Genomic DNA, 23332 nt, shown 5'->3' on the forward strand with positions numbered 1-23332 from the left:
CGCAGATATAATAATTTTATTATGGCATACATTAATCATAAATAATATTACATTTGACATTATACTATCTTATCTACATAATGCTGGAGTTGGTCCAGGAGTTGGAGCAAGTTACGTTTACATTATACAATATTGACATGATGAACATTTCAAAATCATCATAGGTTGAGAGATAGCAATAATTACTACAAAGAAAACTGGGGCAAATGTTAAGAAATCATACATTGACTGAAATGGAAAAAAATTTTAAAAAACCCAAAAAAAAACACATCCTGAACAAAAATCTTCATACCTCTACATTCTGATCTTTAAAAAAAAAAAAAATCAAAATTGCCAATTCTATTATCCAATGTTGCTGTTAATACGTTCCCTCACCTCTACTCATTCAATCCTTTCTCATTTTATTGATTCTTTGAAAAAATGCTCTTGTCATGACAAATTTGTATCTGGTTTCAATGAACAATCCCCAAAAGTGTAACTTTAGGGGCTGTGCAAAAATGATCTATCCCCAGGGTAGGTAATTTTAAAAATGTCCTGCCACAAAATTCTTTTCCCCCTCTCACTCAGCATGCCAAAAAAAACATTGTTGCATTCCCCCGCTCTCGGCCTGTCAAAAGATTCTCAGCCTTACAAAATATCCTTGGTACATGCCAAATTTCTGGGAATCCAATTTGCAAACTTAATGGCCTAGATATATAATGTGAGCATATTTGAATGTTTCCGAATACAAGTCTTTTTATAAAAGTTGCCCCATAAACGTGTGCCAAAAATCTCTTGCCCTCTCCCCCCCCCTCTTTTGACAAAAGAAAAATCCCTCCCTTTTTTTTACATGCTAGAAATTGGTTCCCCCTGCATTTTTTGCCCTGCCAAAATTGATCCCCCATTTTGTCCCGCAAATATTGTTCCGCACTCCTTTTATTCCCACCGGGAAAAGATAATTATTGCATAGCCCCTGAATACTTTACCCATTGTCTAAAAACGATTATTGGTACATAAGCCACAATGTAAAATATGTTCAATGAACTTATTATTTTCAAAACTAATTTTTTGGCATATTTGTAATGTTTAACTATCAGTCAAATTTGTTATGTTTGTACGACAACATAGCAATTTTGACTAAGACATTAAACCCTCATAGAGCTCCACAGAGCTCAATGGAGACCCCACAACTCAACAACTCATACATACCGTGAGTTAGAGTCTGTTCAGCATAAAGCTGCCAGGTTTGCATGTAGAAACTACCAAAGATATAATAGTGTATTTCAAATGCTGACAAAAATGGGACATGCTGCAGATGTGACACCTGGTAATCATCACCAATCAGGTTGTCATACTGGTACAAAGTTGTCACACCAGTCGCCCACCCCACTTGAAGAAACAAACACAAGGGCCATTAATCGACCACAAGCCATCAAGGACTGTTACAAGGACTTGTATATCCCAAAGACCATCAATGAATGGAAACCAAATAACCAGTCTTTTGGAATTTGCAGGAGAGCATTCAATAGCTCTTCTGGAGCCTTAAAGGGGAGCTGTTTAGCATTTACAATAGAATGTAAGGAGAGAATGGTCAACTAAGGAGAGCTAAAAATCACTCTCCTATATCAGATTTGAGGAGAGCAGTAGAGAGTGATTGCTCTCGCTCTCCTCAAAAGGCAGTCCCTGAAGTAACCAACCACCAAAGAAAACAACAAAAATTCTGCGACTAATCAACTTCTGAGCACTCAAATAGCTTCACATTTGGCTTCTGCAAAAAGGCATTGTGAAGTACCCAGTCAAAGTTAAGCAGCCAAGATAGTATGTGGGTTTCTTTACAATTTAAATTTGATAGTACTTCATGTAAGAAACTAATAAGTGGATTAGTAAATTACATATTGCATAATGAATTACAAATGACCACTAAATGACCTTTGACCCCACATCTGTTGACATCACACATCCATTATTCCCAAGAGTCATTGTGTGTAAATACTTTTGAAATTCATCAATGTGTGGGAGAAATGTTAACCTTTGGTGCCCTAAATCAACAATGACCTCTCTTGACCCTAAGGGTTGATTTATTGAAGCATGGCTAGTGGTCAGGCTTCCTGAGTCATCAGGGTTAAGCCCAATTAGTCTTATAAAGCAGTGCTTACAATTTTACATTGTACATCAACTAGAAAGATAAATCAATAAAATCGGTCTGCATTGGTAGGGCTAGCCTGCTGGCTTAGGATGCCTGACCACTAGCTAAGCTTTGGGAAATCAGACCTAATGACTCCAGATTATATACTACCCTACATTGCCCCTGACCAAAGGGTCAATCCATGCAAGTGCCTTAACAATAATTGATCAACTTATGGACATGGTGAAGCATTTTGAACATATTGTAAAATGACTTCCAATGACTACCAGATTTTGACCTCACATCTGTTGACATAACACATATCATTTTACCCAAGGCTCATTTTGTGTCCAAGTCCCATTGAAATTGATGAAATTATGTGGAAGAAATCATCAAAAGAAGCCCAGGGTTAACATTATTTGCACACACATACATCCATACACAACCCCAACACCCACATGAAACATAGCTCATTTCAAAGTCCATTTTGCAGGGACAATTAATCTTCAGTTGCAGGGACAATTAATATTCAACTGTCTTGTTCTCTCAACATATTTGACTACTTCTGTATAGCAGAAACTATTATTTTTATTTACAAGGCTGTTCACATTTAACTTCAGAACCATACCATAAATTTATTGTGCTTTTCGAATTTAACATGTGTTAAAAGTTTTGGCCCATTATGTATTTTACTGCAATACGTGGAACCTGGGTTTCTTTACCGGAAGTCAGTTTGACAGAAATTACTCTGTCATTGCGTATCCTGAAACAACCCGTAGTGTGTGTCACATACTGTACGCTCTGCTATCATGTGTGTGGGGTGCTGATAAATGCACTGTTAGCACCGTGCATATTGTATTGTGGGAAGAAATTTCAGTCAAACTGACTTCCTTCTGGTATAGGATCCATGTATAGGCCTTCTCTAGATTTGTCTCAGTGAAAAGCAATCTTTCACTTTAGTTTGTTTCTTCACATGGTTAAGACTGACTTAATTAGGACCCACTACAGAATTGTCCAACTATTAGGCAAAACAAGTGTTGTTTGTTTGTCCACTTTTCTTTCATTATCTTGACATCCTGAATTATTACACTTTTCTTCACATTTTAAAACTGTATTAAAACATAAATCAAGTGACACAATAATAAAATATCTCAATCCCAATTCTCACATATTTAGGTTTTTGTTTTTTTCAATTACATATGTTTTGCCAATGGAAAAAAAAAGATCAGATGACCAACCTTGCACCTTTTTGAGTTCGTGTGGACAAACAAAACAACTTTATTCTTGCCTCATATGTGATGCGATCAAGCAAAATCAGTCGGAACTCGAAAATATTGATTTTGCGATATAGCCAAACAAATTAAATATTTCCTTTTGTTTTGGAAACTCTTTAATTGCTCATATCTTTGGAACTAGTTGTTCAAGGTCAATGGGGTTTTCTGCCAAATGCATCATTGTAAATGCTTTTTACTATTCTATAAGAAACTGGAAATTTCGAGTTCCGACTGATTTTGCTTGATCGCATCACATATAGCAATAGATCTCCATGCAACTGCACTTCAAGTGCTTGTCAAACCAATCCCTTCCCACTGTCTTACTTTGAGTGAAAAGTCACAAATTAATATTAAGCATTCAGAAAAAATAACAAGATAATGCATATCATTAAGACATGACATTGTCCGTATTAGTGTTGCTTTAACTTGAAACTATTGCACTAATTTCCTGACATGATACAGATGTCACAATGTACAATAAAACTTATATTTGACACCTGTATCCATTGGCAATTCAGAGTTGTAAACATGCAGGCCAGGCAAGCTGTAACACGGTTGTTTGATGTATTGTAAAACTGTCATTTTTAAGAAAAGTTGAACAATGATGGCGCTATTTATCTTAAAATCTTATTTGCATCTTTACAAGGGGTAGACACTTGCATAATGGTATTAGAACAACAGAAACAATACTAACAAATGACAATGAAATTTTCAAAAATTATTATCATGAAATGTAAGGAACAAGTCATATTATTTGGCTAATTTAAATTTAAAATATATATAAATAGCGCCCTCAATTTGCACACAAATATACAGTTTATAGAATAAAAATTACCACAAATCAGAAAAAATTAATAATTTGATATAGAAACGAAAATATATCTTAAAAATAGCTTTAAAATATATGTATACTAGTGTGATAGGTGTTGGTATTGTACAGGTCTAGAATTGAACATTGTGTAATGTTTTTTGTTAGAAAATTTAATAAATGATCACATCAAACAACCGTGGTAACAAAGTGGTTACTTGCCTGGATACCTGGTATAGTAAAAATCTCATCTACTATATAGACAGTATTCCAACCATCTGAAATATTCATCAGATTTGGGAAATTGAAATGGGTTTGTAAACCAGAGCAAGTTGACACATCTTTGACATAATTATTATGATAAAACACATGTCTTTGATTTGAACCTTTTGATTTGACTGTACTATGTCTATTCACTAATTTCCTTTGAATTTCTCTTCTTTCTTCTGTGTGCAAAAAATGCAAGTAGTGCAAGCATGAATAGGGTGAGAAGAGCCAGTATTATCAAGATGAGGATCCATGGCCACTCTAATTTTTCTGTCTTGGAGCTGAGGTGCGAGATACTGCCTAAGATTGCTGGAGGAAAACAATAGAAACAGTATTTATAATAAGATTATGTCAAATATAAATGAGGAAATATGTGTACATCCATATCAATACGATGCACTTGTCGGCTGCTACATGCGTCTCATATCATATGATAGTTAGAATGAATACCAGACTTCATCTCAAGTGGAGGTCACTTTAAATCATCCCAAGTCACACGGTTTAGGATTACAGAGAACATTCCTTATAACTATGCGATTTAGGGATGATTTGAAGTGACCTCCACTTGAGATGAGTCTGGTATTTATTTCTAGCTATTATGTGAAATGAGACACATGTAGCAGCCGACAAGTGCATCGTTTTGATATGGATGTACACATATAGGAATAAATATTTTTTATGCAACAATGAGCTACAAAATATAAACAAGAGCCGTTTAGATATTGAGAGCTATTGATAGATTCACAATACTCTAGGGATGATATTTTTTCAAACAAAAGTCTAAGCTCCCCTGATTTAAGCAAGTAATTGAAAGTTAAAGTGTACATTTTCTATGGCACATTCAGTTCTATTATGGTACCGCAAAGCATAATGGGATACTCCCTTCAGCTGCTGTGGTGCTTACCTGTGCTACATAGTGAATCTGTGAAGCCTTCTGGGCATATACACTCAAAGCCATCAAACTTATCAAAGCATTCACCGCCATTCTGACATGGGTTACTAGCACATTCATTCTCTTCTGTAGAACACAAAAAGTTAAAACAGTTGTCAATCAGTTCATCAGGATTGTCAATAGATATCATTTGTAAATTTTCTTGTTATCAAATCAAAGTGAATATTGGGTAAAATGATGTTAAAACATACCTATGATGACATTTCGTACTACATCATAGAACTTTCTCAAATCGACTGACCAATTCTTCCAATCCTTGTCTGCTTCCTATTGGAGTTTGACGTTGGTGGTGCTGTTTTGGTCTTTAGGGGCTGGTCATAGATATGCGGCAGGAAGTGATTTCCTTCATCTCGGTTTAGTCTGTTGGCCCCCCCTTTTCCGTATCCAAATTGCTTCTTTTATGTGTCTTCTGTTTCTATTCTGCTGTCTGTCTTTGAACCACACCACCAACGTCAAACTCCAATAGGAAGCAGACAAGGATTGGAAGAATTGGTCAGTCAATTTGAGAAAGTGCTATGATGTAGCACGAAACATCATCATAGGTATGTTTTAACATCATTTTACCCAATATTCACTTGGATATGATAACAAGAAAATTTACAAATGATAAGTTGTCAATCATTTTTATAACACATAAATAATTATGTTTCAATGACAGTATACATGTCTAACCAATGGCTACCCATAACAGCAATGAGATAAGAAGGCTGTATTTCCTCCAAATAATTAAAGATGAAACAACAAACAAAAGCAAACATGCAGCAAGTGACATGAAGCAAAAGGTACAGTTTGTCAGCAGAATGCAAAACTAACGTAACTGAAATTTTTGGGGAAATTTTGTTTTTGGCATAAACGTATATAAATATGAACTTTTAAAGATAAAATAGAAGTTGCAATTAAAAATTTTGATAATAAGGTTTGAAAAAGTTGCTGGCCCATTCCATGTCAACTCCAGGGATGTGCACATAAAACACCTCTTCAATTTTTTTTTTTTCTGTGTGGTGGTAGATATTGATGAGAAAGTAAAATCCTGAAAATTTGAGCTTCATTCTCCATAGAGTTGTACACATTTTTGATTTTGCATGTATAATGATTTCATGTACAACTCTATGGAGAAGGCAAACCTTACTAATGTGTTGAAGCCATCAAGAACCAAAGCCAATATCTCTCAGAAATGTTGTCCAAGAACATATCTTCAACATACCTGAAATTGATGGTGGGGCAAATTGTCTGACATTGGTTTTCAGGGGGGTAAAAATGAAAAAAAAGTGATTTTGCATGGGTAATATCTCAGCTAAATGTATTCTAATATGCTCAATATTGAATAAGAGTAATGTCCTACCAAAGGGCTCTGACTGGCCAACAAATTGACGCTAAAATTATTTTTACTTTTGGAGTTCTGACCCCCAAAGTTGGTCCTGGTTGGACGGTTGCATTTTGAGGGCCCTATATCTTTTAAAGTAAAGGAGTTACAAGTTTTCTGAATGACAGCAGATTTGAATTCTACACCAAAAAGTACCCCAGGATACATACTTTTCACAGTTTTAAAGGGTTCCTTTTATACATTTATGGACCTCCAAACATCGCTTTCTATGCATACATTTTTACGCTGACCCCTAAATTTCAAATTGATGCCACGGAAAACGAAATGGAGTATGAAGCTCAAATTTTCAGGATTTTACTTTCTCATCAATATCTACCACCACACAGAAAAAGAAAAAAAATTGAAGAGGTGCTGCGTGTGCACATCCCTGAGTTGACATGGAATGGGCCTGCTTTAAGTAGATACTGGGACTTGTTTAATCAAGGGTTGCATAAGAGTGGCCAGCTTTATATGCTTATAGACCAGCTTTGGGTTGCTGGTTGCTTAGATATGGCATTTTTATCAGTTTTCCAGCTCCTGCATTGCTATGCTCTCTTTGTTAGTATTTGGTATCATTTGGTTTTTGTCTGTCACACCAGAAGGAGTTTTTTGTCCTATCACCCACCCACCCAAATATGGGTGTGAATTAAGTAATGGGAGAATATAATTATTTTGGCATGGGAAGAAAATAATATTGTGTTGATTTCAATTTGATTGGTAATTTGTTTGGAATTATTTGAAAATTGTATACTCAGCTCAGTGAGTACTTTTTCTCTTTGGTTCATAAAGACAGATAAAGTCCAACTTGCAATTTTATTACAGGCGTATATCCCAAGGGGGATGGGGATAAATAACCCCCAATATTTTGATGAGGGTGATGGTCCATACAATCACCACCCCCCCAAATGCTCATGACTGTATATGGTTTTCTGACCTAATTAACCTCATTCATGTATTTAGCCATTTTAGCCTAAAAAGTGGCAATGTTTGAGTGCTTTGCGTGCATTTATTACACTTGCACAATATTTCACCAGTCTAGCTTCAATATGCCAATACACATTTGTGGCATAAACTATTCTATAGCTAAAAGGTGCTGCATTCACTATACTTCCAAGACATTTTTCCCAACCCGATTCCCCAATGTCGAAAAGAAATCTACGCCACTGGATTTTATGCTCTTTTGTAGGAGCAGGTCACTAATTGGTAGCAAGATGGTGGCACTGTGCAATTAAAGGGTCAATGACATAACTCCCAATCATATGTGCCCATCCACCACAAACTGGTCGTAAAGTCGGCATTTTCCATTTTGAGACACAATCAAAAACAGTAATTGGATTTCTATGTTGAATATACTAGAATTTGACCTTTGGTGAACTATAACTTCACTTCCAGATGTCCGATGAAGCTGGTTGAGGCGCCATTTTGAAGCTGAAAGTGAATTCCTTCAAAATCTGCAATAAACAGAAAATGATCTAGAGCTGACTATACTACCACTTCGTGGTGGATGGTCACATATTGCTACACTTACCTAAGTGACAATACAATCCCGTCCATCCTGTCTGACATAGACATATATACTCATGTCCATTAGCCATACATATAGCGTCATTAACACAGTCATGGTTAGCACATGGATCTGGTACTGTGTAAAGAAGAAATTCAGAACAAATGTCATTACAGAAGTGATAACAATATTATAAACAGATAGATGATGAGTAAGCATTTTATCACGAGCAGCAGGTCAATCATGTGACACACAGGTTTGCAACTGCTCCATACCTAAACATCTCAAATCAACACAGAGATCAAAAGACAAAGTTGATACAATACATTCAGAGACAGAATTATAATCATCTTATAAGCTTGCATGCATTTGGAAAGGAACTGCCCACTCACCACAAAAATATTACACCCTTACATTGGCTAACACATGAGACACAATGTAAAACATGAATCATCCAAGACTTGTGTTTGCTGGACACATTATAAACAATGTCCACAGTTGGGGTGATATGTAACAATTAAAATTGGTGAATCTGTGCAATAAGAATGACATGTGTGAGCATGCAGCAAGGCAAATAAATTCAAAAGCATGCATTTTTGCATACACCAGGGGGATGTGGGTGGGGTGTGTTAGTTTTACTATACATCTGAGGACCTAAACTCTTAAAACACACTGGTTTTCTGAGGACCCATATACCTATACAGCTATAATATATAAATATATATTTTTCACAAAAAGAGGGTCCACATTTTTTTGAGTGGTCATAAGTCTTAATACTTAACCTGATTCATTAAGAATGTTATCTGAAAGAAATTTGTTAGCTCAAGTTTCCCAAATTGTCCAGATTTTAAAAATTTTGTGACAATTGGTATGATCTGAAAATGCCAGTTACTGTGTAGGAGGATGCTTTGATGGGTATCAACTACACACAATGCTCTCAAAATTGAAAACACTGTGGTCCGTCCAGGTTCTTACCAATAGATGGCAAACATTGGCGGCCACTTGCTTCAGGTGACTAAAACATCTCAGGCCTAGCAATTTTACACCATGTGATCTGATTGAATTTGCAAGTTTTCCAATCACACCAATTTTCACTAAATCATTGAAATCTGGGTGATTTGGAATTCTTATTACACAAGAAAGGTATCAAACTGTTCTTAATCAATTTGTTAAGAATTATGACCCCTCAAACAAGTGTGTACTTGTATCACACACTTGGTACTCTCCTGTTCTATTCTTCAAGGACTGAGGACCACTTTAGTATCTCTCTGAGGACATGCATTCCAAGTTTGGTGTCTTTATTAAGGCAGTGATACATGCATGTGTGGGCATGGGGTGCGCTGATTTTCACCGTGAACTGTGGACACACTCATGAATAAAAGTTCAGTATGAGTGGACACACATAAAAACTAAGTATGTCCACATTTTCCCTGCTCTGCATAGAAGCCTTAGGTATGGGTGAAATACCTGCCATTGGTCTCTTGTGAAATGTCAAACCAATGTAAATAAGTCCATAGTGTCACCATTAACATTCAAATGTGTGTTTCCTCTGTTTTTGAGGTGTAAAATCAAGGGGGCACATATGTCCTCGGATTACGATGAATGTGTGGGGGTGTGTGTGTAGGGTTGGGGTGTGTATGTAATTACCTGCAAACGTGGACCTACATTAGGATACACACATTGAGACTGTGGACACACCTACAACTGTGAATGTCCCCAGTTGCTGACTATAACCAAGACAATGCAAATAATGTAAAAATGCATTTAAAAGTTTTCCACCTTTGGAGGGTTCGGAATGGGTGAAAAATTGTACCAAAGTCCGGCGCTTTACCAACTGAGCTAATGGGGTTGAGACACACATTTGCGGGTTTACTTGTTCGTATATAACTATGTGTTTCAATTATTTGCTCAAAACCCTTTACACTTTTGTGGATGGGGCTCTTCATAGTAAGCACATTATTATGCTAACTACCGAGTTTTTACAGTATATATAGAAGAAAAAAGGATACTTGTTTGGTCGACAGACACCCCTCCCCTACCCCCTAAAAAGGGGGGTCCGGTCATGTGTGTGCTTTTGCCATGTTTGCCAGAACGATAGGAAAACTCTGTGTCATGCTCTTGGATTCCCAAACAGACATTGCTCATTCTAAAATCTTGAATCATGCTCATAATTATCAGCTTTATGTACTTACCTGTGTCACATCCTACCGCTTTGAAATTGAAAAATAAAGTGTTTTATCAAACTTTAATTTCAGACCCAAAATATCAAGAGAAGCTGAAAGTCAAATAATTTAACAACACTATTGCAGTTTGACAAGATTCCTGTCAAGTCTGGTGAAATAATGTAAGCTGATACTTAGCAGGCCTTCATGGTAAACCAGCCCAGGGCCCAATCCAGGGCCCTCCCTAGTCGCACCATTCCTCATCATCATTATTCTATTTCAAAATAGTCACATTTTCAACAACAAATGTACCCTGAAGTATGAAACAACCTTTTACAATCCTTCTAAATCTATAAAAACATACAAAATACCCTATTCGAAGATCAATTTAGATAATTTACAAATGTTACAACATGTATCGTAAAGAATGCCAAAATAATTTGGACAAGTCTTATTTATTTATTTTTTTTGGTTTTCCAAGTAAACCTGAAAATCTTTTTTCCCCACAGATTAGGATTGTGGCAAACTGTAAATTGGCTATTCCAGTTGAAATCCCTGTGGAATACTGGACCTTAATCGATGCAAAACAACCGTTCCAAGTTTATAGACCTTGATTTTAAGGTCTGCCCACACAAGGAGTGTGAATTTCAAATGGAGTTACCTGAATGGGTGATTCCATTTGAAATCTCCACTACCTATGTGGGAGATCATTTCTTTCATGGGGGTGTATGGATTTCAAGTGGAATATCCCAGTACATTGTCACTTACCTGTTTGACAGAATGAGCCAGTATAGCCGTAATCACAGCTACAATGGACACTACCTTGTTGAAGAACTATGCATCGCCCATGAAAATTACACACGGCATCATCACATTGAGATGGAACCACTGTAAGGGAACATACATGTCAACAATCATTGTAAAGCTTCTTGTTCACCCATTATTGTATATTTTCTTACTCAATTATAATCACACCCTGTTTTTCACCATAATTCCATGCATATGGTGTTGTTTTCTTGGCTTTTTGGACTGCAGATCCAGTTGGTAATCAAGTGCATGTTTTGGCCCATTTTCCCTCAAGTTGCAAAAATATCAAAATTTGACTTTTATTGTTAGTTAATACTAACTAAAGGATTAGGATTTAGCTATGTACTGTATTTTTCTGACATTATGTTTCACTACCTGGAGAGAATTGATCAAAAATTGAATTCCCTCCTGAGGTTCGTATCTATCAATGAGTTGACTAGATCACAAGGATGTTATTATAGCTAGAGGCAGTATATAACACAAATGGGTCAATGAGTTACATAAAAATGACCTTGTGTGGTATTTAGTTCCCAGGAAGTGAGTTTTGCCTGAGGCAATTTGTGGTTAAATGTTGATCCCTCACTACAAGAGTTATTACCGTCGAATTGGTTGAAAAAGGAGATGAGATATGATCAAATCTCTCCAGGTAACAAAATGTAATGAAATTGGGACAAGAATATGAATTGTACTTACATATTTCACAGAATTCTCCGATGAAGCCAGATGGACAGATACACATGTAAAAGTAGACAGTACGTTCTATGCAGGTGCCGCCATTAACACATGGATTTGTCTCACAAATGTCTGGCAAGAGCAAAATATATAATGGAATTAGTATTGACAGCGGCACATAATCTTGTGTTGCAATATTAGTTCAAGAGATTTTAGTCAAATGCACTACAATTGTGCAAATCATGTTAAAGCTGTCATATTTGGCAGAGTAATTAGTACCTATAGTGCTAATTACTCTAGGCTATGGAGGCATTTAAACAGTACCCCAATTTAGTGGAAAAAGGTTGTAAAATGAACTCAAACCTATTAAAAACCAACACCATCGTGATCGTGTTACAAAGGTTAATACACCAATTAGCACACTTAAAATTCAAAGTTTGTTGGGCATGTGAATAAATAATAAGGAAGCAGACAATTTCATGAGCAACACATAAGCATATTACCTCCTAACCTAACCTTTTTATTGCATAGAAACCACACAACATGAATGGATGTACTTTTCAAACATTTACTTACGTCTTTCACAACTAGGCCCTTGTATTTCACCAAATGGACATTGGCACAAGTACTCATTGATACCATTAATACATATACCCCCATAAAGACAAGGAGCGCTGTTACATTCATTGATATCTGAAAGTACAAACACATTATTAATATTATTTCCAGGTTGTAAATTTGAGGAGAATCATCACCTTAAAAGATAAAAGATGAAATACTGGGTCCAGAAAAGCACACATTCTTAAAGACATAATGTACAAATTTTTATTTTGTTATTCTCAAAATGCTAAAATAATATTAGTAATAAATGTTAGGCAAGGTTTCTGTCCATTTTAAGCCAAAAAATTGAAAGAAAGCCCACTGGTTATTTTGGCTGTTTAATGAGGAGTTCTATGGGGAATTTTAATTAAAATGTCTAAATACAAAATCATGCCAAAATTACTCTGTTGACATGAAAAACACAACAAATGACCGATTCCGTTTTGGTTTAAGTTGGGACATATGTAAACATTACAAATATGCTGGAAAATCAGGTTTGAAACAATTAACCAATCTCATATTATAAGATCATACATTATGGCTTTAATTTCATTAATATACAGTAGAAATTAACTTTCTGTCAGTGTATTCTTTGGACCAATTTATTGATGATGGCAGATCTATGTATTCTCTGTTTGGATCAATTTATTGATGATGATAAAGATGATGTTGAGAATTAAATTTGATTGATATTACTATGAACATCCCCTTTTAAAAGATACACTGTGCCTCGGAATACAACACCTCACCTTCTCAACAAGTGAGATACTTTTGCAAGTTTCAACGTGCAGTGGGTTTTGATGGTAAATTCCTTTAATTTTAAAGATTTTGTAATCACGAAAGTGCTAAATTGGCCATTTTAAGTGTTTAAAAACCAGTGTAATCAATCTTGAAGAAAGTAACAATCAAATGGTCATCAGTCCATTTGTGTGCTTTCTATGAAAAACAAACAAGTACCAAAATATAAGGCTTTTAGGTGCTGTTTCCTATGCCAGAGACTCAAAATGGACTACTTAACACTGGCCATCACCTTTTAAAGTGGTCTAAAAATGTGGCAAACCTGAATCAAATGTAAGATGGAGCCTTTTACAGGATGGTGGGACAAACGACAGAGTACAATAGCCTGTACATTGGTAAGCCTGCATCAATGGCAAGTCTGAAATGCTATTAATACTTACCAAATTCACAGTAACCACCTTCAAACCCAGGCTGACAAATACACATTCGAGAGTCGTCTTCTTCTATACACTGAGCTCCATTTTTACATGGATTCTCCAGACAGTATGAGGGAGCTGGACCTACCAAGAAACAATGTCAAATGGATATGTAATAAGCTACATGTTTTGATTATATATACAGGCTGTATTAAAATGATTGGTACAAATCAGTGTTGATGCTTATTGAAAAGCCTACTTCTTCCAAATGCAACATAGGGTCCTCTTGAAATAACCTGAATTTATTGTAATGACTGCATTAGTCAACATTTTTTTTTCTACAGTTTTCTTGACACCTGACAATATTTACAGTTTGGGCCTATATTGTTCCAAAGTTTGTGTATTGCTTATGATGTATAATTTTATGATACTCTTAATGTTTATACCTTAATCAGTTAATACATATCATCTTCTTTGCACCTCGGAATAGGATTTCCCAAGATAGATGGTGCATAATAATAAATAATAATAATGTCTATGACTTTAAAAACGAGTAGGTCAGCCAAGGCTGGTTTGTATAGAGTCAATTCTCATTCCCCTATCCATGTACCACTTCAATATGGCCCTGATGGCACTCGACATTAGAAGCGACACCAATTCAAAAGTAGGTCTTTTGGTGAGAGAGTTGACATCTAAAGAAGAGGTTATTAGCTGAGAAGGTCCAAAAACATTTGGATTAAAATATAAAAATTTACTACTAACTTTTGACACACAATTTTCAAAAAGTCATCAAAATATGATTTTTAAGAAAATTTGAAGAAAACCAATGAAGTTTTGTAAATTTTAGAGACAAAACAGGGTCATTCAGTAAGATTAATGAAACATTTGTTCAAAATTCTCTTGAAAAAAAAGATGTTTTTCAGTGAGTCACCCTGGGCAATATGGATCTGAGGAGGCTCCAATACTCATTTTCATCTCCAGCATGCAATGGTGAAAAACAAGAATCTCAATTACCAGTTTTGGAAGTCAGAATTTGGTGTTTATATTTGTACTTAAAGCACTTGATTGAAACAAAATTAGCATCTAACATTTGCTAAATTCTGCGACCTTGTTAATAATAATTATGATATCAACAATTAGTACCAAGATAGGTCTAATTTCTGGATCATCTTACCTTGTTCACAGTTCATGCCTGTATATGGTGGTACACATGTACAGAAGTAAGCATTGACACCATTAGAACAAACTCCACCATTCATACATGGATTGTTGTTACATTCGTTGATATCTGTAATATCAAACATAAGGCTAATGAAAACAACAAGTTGCCTCCACCACAAAGTTATAAAAAGGAAGAGCAATGACTATATCATTAATTAGTATAAGATAGCTACATTTCAAACAGGTGAAGTTGATGTAAACCCCCATATTGAAAATGTTCACTGCCCAGGAAAACAGCAGACCAGACCATGGCCAGAGAGTAACATGAGTAGGTTTATTTCACCTTGAAGGCATGCATATAGTAATAATAATAATGGAGGGTTCGTAGTAGGCGCACAATCTTCAAAAGAACTCAAGGCGCACAAACAAAAAAGACAAACAAGTTACATCTGTGAATCCGGAAAAGCAAGAAGAAAAAGATGAGTTTTAAGTTGCTTTTTGAACTGAGTAAGCGAATGTATGTTATGGAGGCTGTTTGAAGCGAATTCCAAACAGCCGGAGCAGCGAAATGAAAGGAGCGTTCACCGGCCGATTTAAGATTAACATGGGGAGATTTCAATCATCTTTCAGTAGAAGATCAAGTGATCGAGCTGGTTTGTACGCAGAGCGTAGCAGACAGGTAAGTTGGTAATGTATCTTCAAAGTAGTCTTGCAAATATGGGCTAACTTTCCACTAGGCCATCCATCCAATATGTCATAGGACTACAACTGGTATCTACTGGTATCTACTGGTTAATTATACTCTCATTTATACTCTCATTTCCACATATGTGACATGATCAAGAGGAATGAGTTGGATGTTGCTAATATTGTTTTTGAGATTGTTTTTGAGATATTGGCAAAAACAGTGTTCAAATTCTTTTCTTTTATCAGCCATTGATAAATTGCTCATAACTTGGTGATTCCAGATGTCCGATTTTGTTGAGGTTTGCATCAAAATGTAGCATTCATAAACCGGCAGAAAATAATGTAAAAAACTTCTAATTGAAAATTGCCGACATGTGACTCATTCCCTTAATCATGTCACATATATGTTTTTGCACAGGGGTGACAATTCTACACCTAAAATCTCATTTGGTACACCCATAAAATTGCCACTAAAACATGAACACACATGATGCACCTGCAAAGGTGGAAACATGCCAAACCATGGACAGTCCACAGTTAACATTCATGTGCTAAAGATTAGAAACATGGTAAAAATGCATTTGACATTAAATTCCCCATTGGTAGAACTAGGAACAGCTGTCTGCCCAGGCTTTGCCCAGACAGGGGATTATCTCACAGGTTTTTGTAAACCTGTGCACAGGAATCTACAGATATCCAAAATCAAAGCAAAGTCATTACATCCCAGTTTTGCCAGACTTGTCCAGATCATGCATGTCCAAAAAGTGGACAAGAGTCCACAACATATCAAACCAGTGCAATTAAATGGCTTCAGTGGAAATAAAGAGGTAATTGGAATGACCACAAGGCTACCTCTTTTGACATTATATATTATCAGTCCATGCATATTATAAAATATTCATCCTTCCACAATAGCTGCTTCCAATTACTTGCTCATCTCCAAGCCAATCATTCCTTTTATCCCCCACTACAATATCTTTAATGCTTCTTTGCTTTGGCATTTCAGGGTAACAATCCTTAATCATGTTCTGGACATGTCTGGGCAACCCTAGGTAAGACATGGACAATGTTGCTTGGATTTTGGATGTCTGTACATTCCTGGGCACAAACCCCAGTCTGGGCAAAGCCTGGACAGACCTGAACATTGGCTGTTCCTAGTGTAGGTGCAGTTATACCACTCATGTTACTGCATACATTTTGATTTTGTGTGTATCAATGCAAAACATAGCAAAAAGGTCCTTCGTCAGGTGATGATATTTCCTTATAGCAATGTACATTAGTGTCTTATACGTACCATAAGTACACAGAGAACCTTGCCAGCCTCCTTGACACATACATGTGAAACGTAATCCATCCACATCTTGGATACAGCTACCATTATGCTGGCATGGGTTACTCCCACATGGATCAAACTCTGATAAAACAATCAAGCAAGGAATTAAAAATATCATACAGCTGTCTATAATATCGAATTGATTAATTCGAATTAAACAATTCATCGAGTGGCCATGGGCAGCGCCATTAGACATGTTACAAGACTATCAAGTGACAGGTGATGGACCGTACAAACAAAAGAAAAGGCAATTTTTTGATAATTTTCATCAAGATTACTCAAAATTTACCTAGCTAATTTATTATACAGCTGGGGTCTCTGCCTTTTTAATATGTTATGAAAAATTTAATTTAGAAAACATCTACCGGCGGCAATAAAAATCCATTGACGGAAAGTCTTGTTATGTTCTCACAAACTAAGAAAAAATCAAAAATTTTGGTCTAAAATTGGCCAAGGTTACTGCTGTCCCATTCAAAAGCACATGAAGAACACCCATAGCGTGAAGTCACCTTTCCAAACTTCCTGTCTGCTGGCAGTAATGGATACTACCAGTGCTATCATCAATGAATTGTTTAAAATGAATTAACAAATTCGGTATAATAGACTGTACAGTGTATTTTCAAATCAGTGATAGACCAAGTAAATGATAGACTTATGAATGTCATACAACTTGATTTTGACATTTTGGTCAATAGACAAGATTTTAATGTCTTGTACATCATTGATTTAAACATGAACATTATCATACTGTAATTTTGAAGGAATGCTGAATTTATGTTATACAACAATGATACTGGATTTCAATAATAATGTTATTTATTTCAAGCATTTATATGGTGCCCTATAAAGCACAGAGCACTGCTGTCATTGTTGATCTGATCACTAACTCTAAATTGGCAGCCATTCTGTACTGTGATTATGAATATCCACACAACACTGGGATGGATTAGGTCAGTCAGGGGTTAACACCCTACTCTTTATGAAACTGACTGTGAAATACATATACAGGTATGTGACTCTCTATACACGGGACCAACAGCTTAATGTCCCCTCCAGAAGGACAGAGTACTGCTGATGCCCGATTGTTGACATATTAAATCTTACCTGTGGCCAAACACAATGGGTCGTCAATTCCTTCAGGACATATACAATACACAGCCTTGCCTATATTCATGCAGGTAGCTTCCTCAGGACACGGGTTGTCTATGCATGCATTCGGTGCTTTATAAAGGAAAACAAGGCAGAAACATTACAAAATTGGTAGCAAAATTACTTGGCTTGACAACTTCTTCAATCTGATGGCATATCCATTTTGTTGGATTCCCATCATGAATGCCTCCTACTCATTTAATTAAATAAAATAAGAAGATGGTGAAAAGATCAAATATTGTGTACAAATGTAATAATACATAATACAAATAATAATTGACATACGCTTGTGAAGATTATCATTCATTCAGGTAGTAAGTACCAATTAGATTTGGTTAACTGGACATTCTGATTACTTCTGTCAGCAATCATCTGGGTCAATGATTTTGACGCCATGATCAATGATGCTTTTGGATGTGAAAATTGGTAAAAAAAATAGGTCCAGAAGATTATAGAATTATAGTTCCAATTACTACTGTCTTCAAAAAGTTACCATAGTGTAACTACCTCCCCATGTTGATTGCATTAAATTTGGTTCTAAAATGTTCTTATAAGGTAATGAAAATGAAATTCACCAGTTTGCCTTTCAATAAAACTCCATCTGTGATATCCAATGTAACTCCTCCAGATTTATGTTATGCTAACTTTCAATGATTGATAATTTTATTAGTTCTTGCAGGCTGTCTGGGTAAAAAGGTAACAAGTCATTCTAGATATATATACTGTGCAACTATTCTTTACTATTGACATTCATTTTCTAAAATGTTCATCAACAGCAGGAAATTTTTGTGTTTTGACTCCTAACTGTTTGCTCAATAAATACTGAAACAATAGGTTGTAGATAGATCAAACTTACTCCTCCAGATTTATGTTATTTTGACATAGGCTTTAACAGGGACATTGAGCACTTTTACCTTATATTCTCAATTATTACTCAATGGTGTCAATGTTATACCCATCCAGATCTTATTATGTAATATCCAAAGTGCATTAATTAGAATAAAAGGCAAATGCACTCCTACATAAAATTTTTGTGTGTTGTACTGTGCTTAAATAAATGAATTAAAATGAGTACAAACAAACCTAGTATTTCAGTGGTTCTTAAGATAGCTCTTGATACCTTTTATACATTTCGACCTGTTCGATATTCTCACTATTACTCATATGGTGTCAATGTTTCATACCCATCAACTGGATCACGCTTTGCATTATGTTAATATCCAAAGTGCCATAAATGATCACAACAGGCAAATGCACTGCCATATCAAAATTATGTACTGTGCTTAAATATGAAGGCTAAAACAGTAAATCAATGGTTACTAACGTATTTTCACCAGTGGTTCTTACAGATATTTGAGAAATTTTGATCCAATCCATTTCGGCCTCTCATCATGAGGTGCACACTTACCTAACACTATCTCACATAGTGGTCCTGTGAATCCTTTCATACAATAGCATGCAAATTGGTCCACACCATTCAAACATGTTGCATTATTCATGCAAGGGTTGCTCTCTTACATTCATTGATTTCTGAAAGATAATGAGAATAACTACATCATAACCATAAGTAACCTGAAGGGTGGTATTAACTCTGGAATTATGGAAAGTCCCATAACTGCTAAATTGTTGGTCTAAAGTATATAAAAGTATACATATTTAGAATGCCAAAGACTTGACAAATCTATCTGTGAGGTCAAATTTGGGAAAAAATGCTCAGTTTTGGAAAAAAAATCCCCCAAAAACGTTTTTATTTACCCTAAAACTATTTTTGGGTGGTCGTAACAAAAATATTCTTAAGCAATTTTTTTTTTTTTTTTTTAAAAACAAGATATAAATATCTAGGACCTGTTTTTTATTTATTTATTTTCTTTTTTAATTTTGATTTCAATTCTGAAGTTGTCAAAAGTGTTCCAAGTACAAACCAGTGTAACCTTAATATAATTTTTACAAGTTTGGACTCATGAAAATTGATGAGAGCCATAACCCAAGGGTTGCAATTTTGGCTTGATTTTGAGCACTGCAGGTACATCCTTCGCCAGTTCCTTCCCATAGCAGGGGACATCAATATCCACTCACTAACACAGGTGTGTCTTCCATGTGTTGCATAACCAATTCAGCTGGATTTATTGAAACCTCAACTTTATATCATACTTCTTTTAAAACTTATAATTCATCACAAATACTAAATTACTTACCATCAGGTTGATCATCTACTGTGACCTGTATGTTAAAACCGGGTATAAAGCATCTTTTACTATAGTCAGAATTGAATGTGACCCACATGGCATTAGAAGGAGTCTTGAAGGGATGGGGGTTCATCCCCTGTTAGGTGTAGCAACCGTAGTGAGCTAAATAACAATCTGTGTCAAAGGCATCACTGCCTGTTCCGAAGTCTACAAAGTCATAATGCCTGTAAAGTGATTAATAAATAATGCATAGTATTATCAGTTAAATACATAGTATTATGATTAGTTTAAGGATTACCTTCATGACATGCTGCAGAGAGTTGTCATCAATCTATGCTTACTGTGACTTCTAGAGTTACCTAAGGGTCAATACTTATTCAATATATTAATTTACATAGATTTGATTTTAAATATTGTTCTCTTCAATTTTCCCAAATCTTTACTTAACCTTTCGCATATAATGGGACCTCAGAGTAGTCCCAAAGCGGAAATTAAGTACTGAGGTAGTAATTTAAGAAATAAAATTGGTGGATGGTTAGAAAATGGTAAAAAAGTCTGTTGGCCTATTATGTATAATCTCGTATCAAGTAAACCTTGATGCACAGTGTAATTTACCCATTACCAACTTCAAAGTAATGTGCCATATTGCCTTAGCTCCAAAGCTGCAGCACCCATATTTATCCAACAGTCAAATATGTTGAAAAATCACTCATGAACTTTCATGTTCATTTATTTTTCAGATTCAAATTATTGTTAAATTATTCAAATGCTTATATTTGCCCCATAACGTATTTGAGATTAAACATTGACTTTGTTGTATATTTTACACCCTGCTACGAGTGCTGCACTCAGTCAGCAGTACTAGTGTCTATGTATGCAGGTCGTTATTAACAGAATCCATGCGTGCATAGCTGACCCCCGTTCCCACACACACCCCCACACACACAGCGGCCATGCGAAAGATGGATTTTTAATGTCACAAAAACAAGAGATCCGCCAATTTGCAACGGATCCGCCTCACAAGCTTCAGCGCATTTAACGCTAGGATAATACACAATGTTAATTTGAGATAGACAGTGACATTCATACACACAAAAATTAAATATTCGCAATTAAAAACTCGTGTTTTTGAACGATTCTGAATTTTATCAATGAAAATGCAGCGATGACGTCATTGGGTTAACGATTTTCCAACTGCTGATTGGTTGATTGCGTCACTGTCTATGATCTGTGCATGCACGGTACGGTCCGTACGGAATGATTTTTACACTGTGTGATGTAACATGTACAAAAAGTATATATCAAAACAGTGATAAACATTCAGCATTACTAGCAAAATATTTCTCTGAATGTTCAAAATGTCCTGTTTGGTGAACATAGTTGACATGGGAGAGATATTTTGTTTATCAAATATCTTATTGTGATAGCCAAACTATGCATCAGGAAAATGTAACTATGGTTATCACCCCAATTATCTCTATTTTCAATGAACTTAAAATCCGTGAATGTGTCTCACTGCACTTTCGCCACATGAATTACCCTTCTCCAAAGTATTCATATCGGGATGGTCAATGCCTGCTTGATCCAGAAAATGTGTTGTCTTTTTGTTCTACTTGTTAGAATCTGTTCACTTTGTATTGGACAGTTTGTCATTTTTAAAATTACTCCTTCACCCATATAAACCGATAATAGAGGTCACGGTATATTAATATAAGTATCTATTGCAATACAAATGTATTTATTGTTTAGTGATCAACTTATGGGCTTTTTTTTCAGTGTAAGATACCTTTTATGCAGTTAATATATACACAAACTTTGGCAGCAAGTTGTATCAATAGGGCATGTACTATATAACTTATGGCCAACAAATGAAACGTATAAAAATAATGAATTTTGCTTAGACAATTATGGAAAAAAATGCATAACATAACTTTTTGCCACATTACAGGGGGAAATCAGAGTAAGTTTCCCATAATTGTACCCAGTGCTCCTACCAAATATGAAGGAAACTAGTGGCAAATCCATGGTCACTGGCATCTCTGTTTCTGAACTATCTTGAAAGTAAAGGATTTGAAAATATGGGTAATGTTACCTCAATGTAGTGACCTTTAACCCCTGCCATCCCTTGTGTATTTACCTTTCAATTGTAAATTCTGGTGTCTCAACATGTAAAACTTTGTCTTCTGGTGCTACAATCTCCCATCTGCAGTAGGCGTCACTTATATATGGATCAGGGTAGTTGGGTGAGGTTAGCTCAATAGTTTCATCTGCTTCAAGGTTAAACTCTTTGATACAGCCAGTTTCTACAAGTGTACAGAGAACAGATGAATGAAAATACATTTATAGTTGCAAAAAGGATCCAAATGAAAAGGAAAAAGAGCAAGGTACAAAAACAAGTAAAATACAGACTAGACGGTATGCGGGGGGGGCAAAACAGCAAATGTAGGTATAGAAGTAGGTAAAGTTTGATAGCCAAAAATTACCAGTTCCAAGGCCCACAGAAGTGCTAAACCTGCAAAAACAACATGGATCAATAGGAATACAAGTGCACTAGAACAAGTGATGAAAATCACGATGCACTTTAACCTAACAGACACAATTAACCAAAAAACCAATGTAGGCACAAAAACAGGCAAAGTTAGATAGCAAAAAAATGCTAATTCCAGTGCGCACAAAAGTATCACGAAAAAAATACAAAAGTACACTGGAAGTGAAGAAAATCACTGTACACATAGCAGACAAACAAAACCAAAAAGACAAACAAAAATGAAGATCAAAATGAAGATTTTTGAATACTCCTATTTGCATTATTTTTTCTCTCAAGTCATTTTAATAACAAACAAAGACTTGCATGCACTCACCCACCCACCTGTCCAATAGCTCATAAAAAGCCAGTTTGTAGTAGACAGTCACATATATAATTGTCACTTACAATTTAGGCTGATTACAATTTCAACATGAATCTGATAGTGGAAATGACTTAGCACTGAGAAGTAAAATACTGACGAAGAAGATCATACAATTTAGATCCAGTTCAAAGGTATAGATTATGTCTAGTGTGATGATACAATGGAAATTTTTTCTCTAGGTAAACAAAACTGCCAAAACTAAGAACCCTTGAACCAAAGAAACAAACTAAAACCAAAAAA

At 35.6% G+C, this 23332-nt stretch overlaps 2 protein-coding genes across 2 annotated transcripts in view; both read right to left on the bottom strand.

Annotated features, from left to right (window-relative positions):
* Positions 1-1894: 1894 nt before the first annotated feature.
* LOC140164848 (uncharacterized) lies at positions 1895-19505 on the bottom strand. Its single transcript, XM_072188225.1, has 11 exons — positions 19406-19505; positions 17953-18069; positions 16810-16929; positions 14842-14955; positions 13692-13811; positions 12490-12606; positions 11935-12045; positions 11203-11322; positions 8297-8410; positions 5358-5471; positions 1895-4762 (listed from the first exon to the last, which is right to left on the bottom strand). The coding sequence occupies exons 1-11, from the start codon at positions 19494-19496 to the stop codon at positions 4596-4598; spliced, it is 1305 nt and encodes a 434-aa protein (XP_072044326.1). The 5' UTR covers positions 19497-19505; the 3' UTR covers positions 1895-4595.
* Positions 19506-20322: 817 nt separating this feature from the next.
* The window catches only part of LOC140163688 (uncharacterized), a 50851-nt gene continuing 47841 nt past the window's right edge, over positions 20323-23332 (bottom strand). Inside the window, exons 29-30 of the mRNA XM_072187004.1 lie at positions 22321-22486; positions 20323-20407 (exon numbers count right to left, since the gene is read on the bottom strand). Of these exons, the coding sequence (XP_072043105.1) occupies positions 20323-20407; positions 22321-22486 (251 nt within the window). The remainder of the gene's footprint in view (positions 20408-22320; positions 22487-23332) is intronic.

Source organism: Amphiura filiformis, chromosome 11, assembly GCF_039555335.1.
Source record: "Amphiura filiformis chromosome 11, Afil_fr2py, whole genome shotgun sequence".
In the NCBI taxonomy this organism is placed as follows: domain Eukaryota; kingdom Metazoa; phylum Echinodermata; class Ophiuroidea; order Amphilepidida; family Amphiuridae; genus Amphiura; species Amphiura filiformis.

Excerpts from the sequence above, each read along its gene's own strand:
- LOC140164848 (XM_072188225.1), bottom strand. The coding sequence starts at position 19,496 with ATGAATAATGCAACATGTTTGAATGGTGTGGACCAATTTGCATGCTAT. Across the intron at positions 11,323-11,934 it reads CGGAGAATTCTGTGAAATAT|TGGTTCCATCTCAATGTGAT; the intron begins GTAAGTACAATT and ends GTTCCCTTACAG. Across the intron at positions 8,411-11,202 it reads TGGCTCATTCTGTCAAACAG|TACCAGATCCATGTGCTAAC; the intron begins GTAAGTGACAAT and ends TTCTTTACACAG.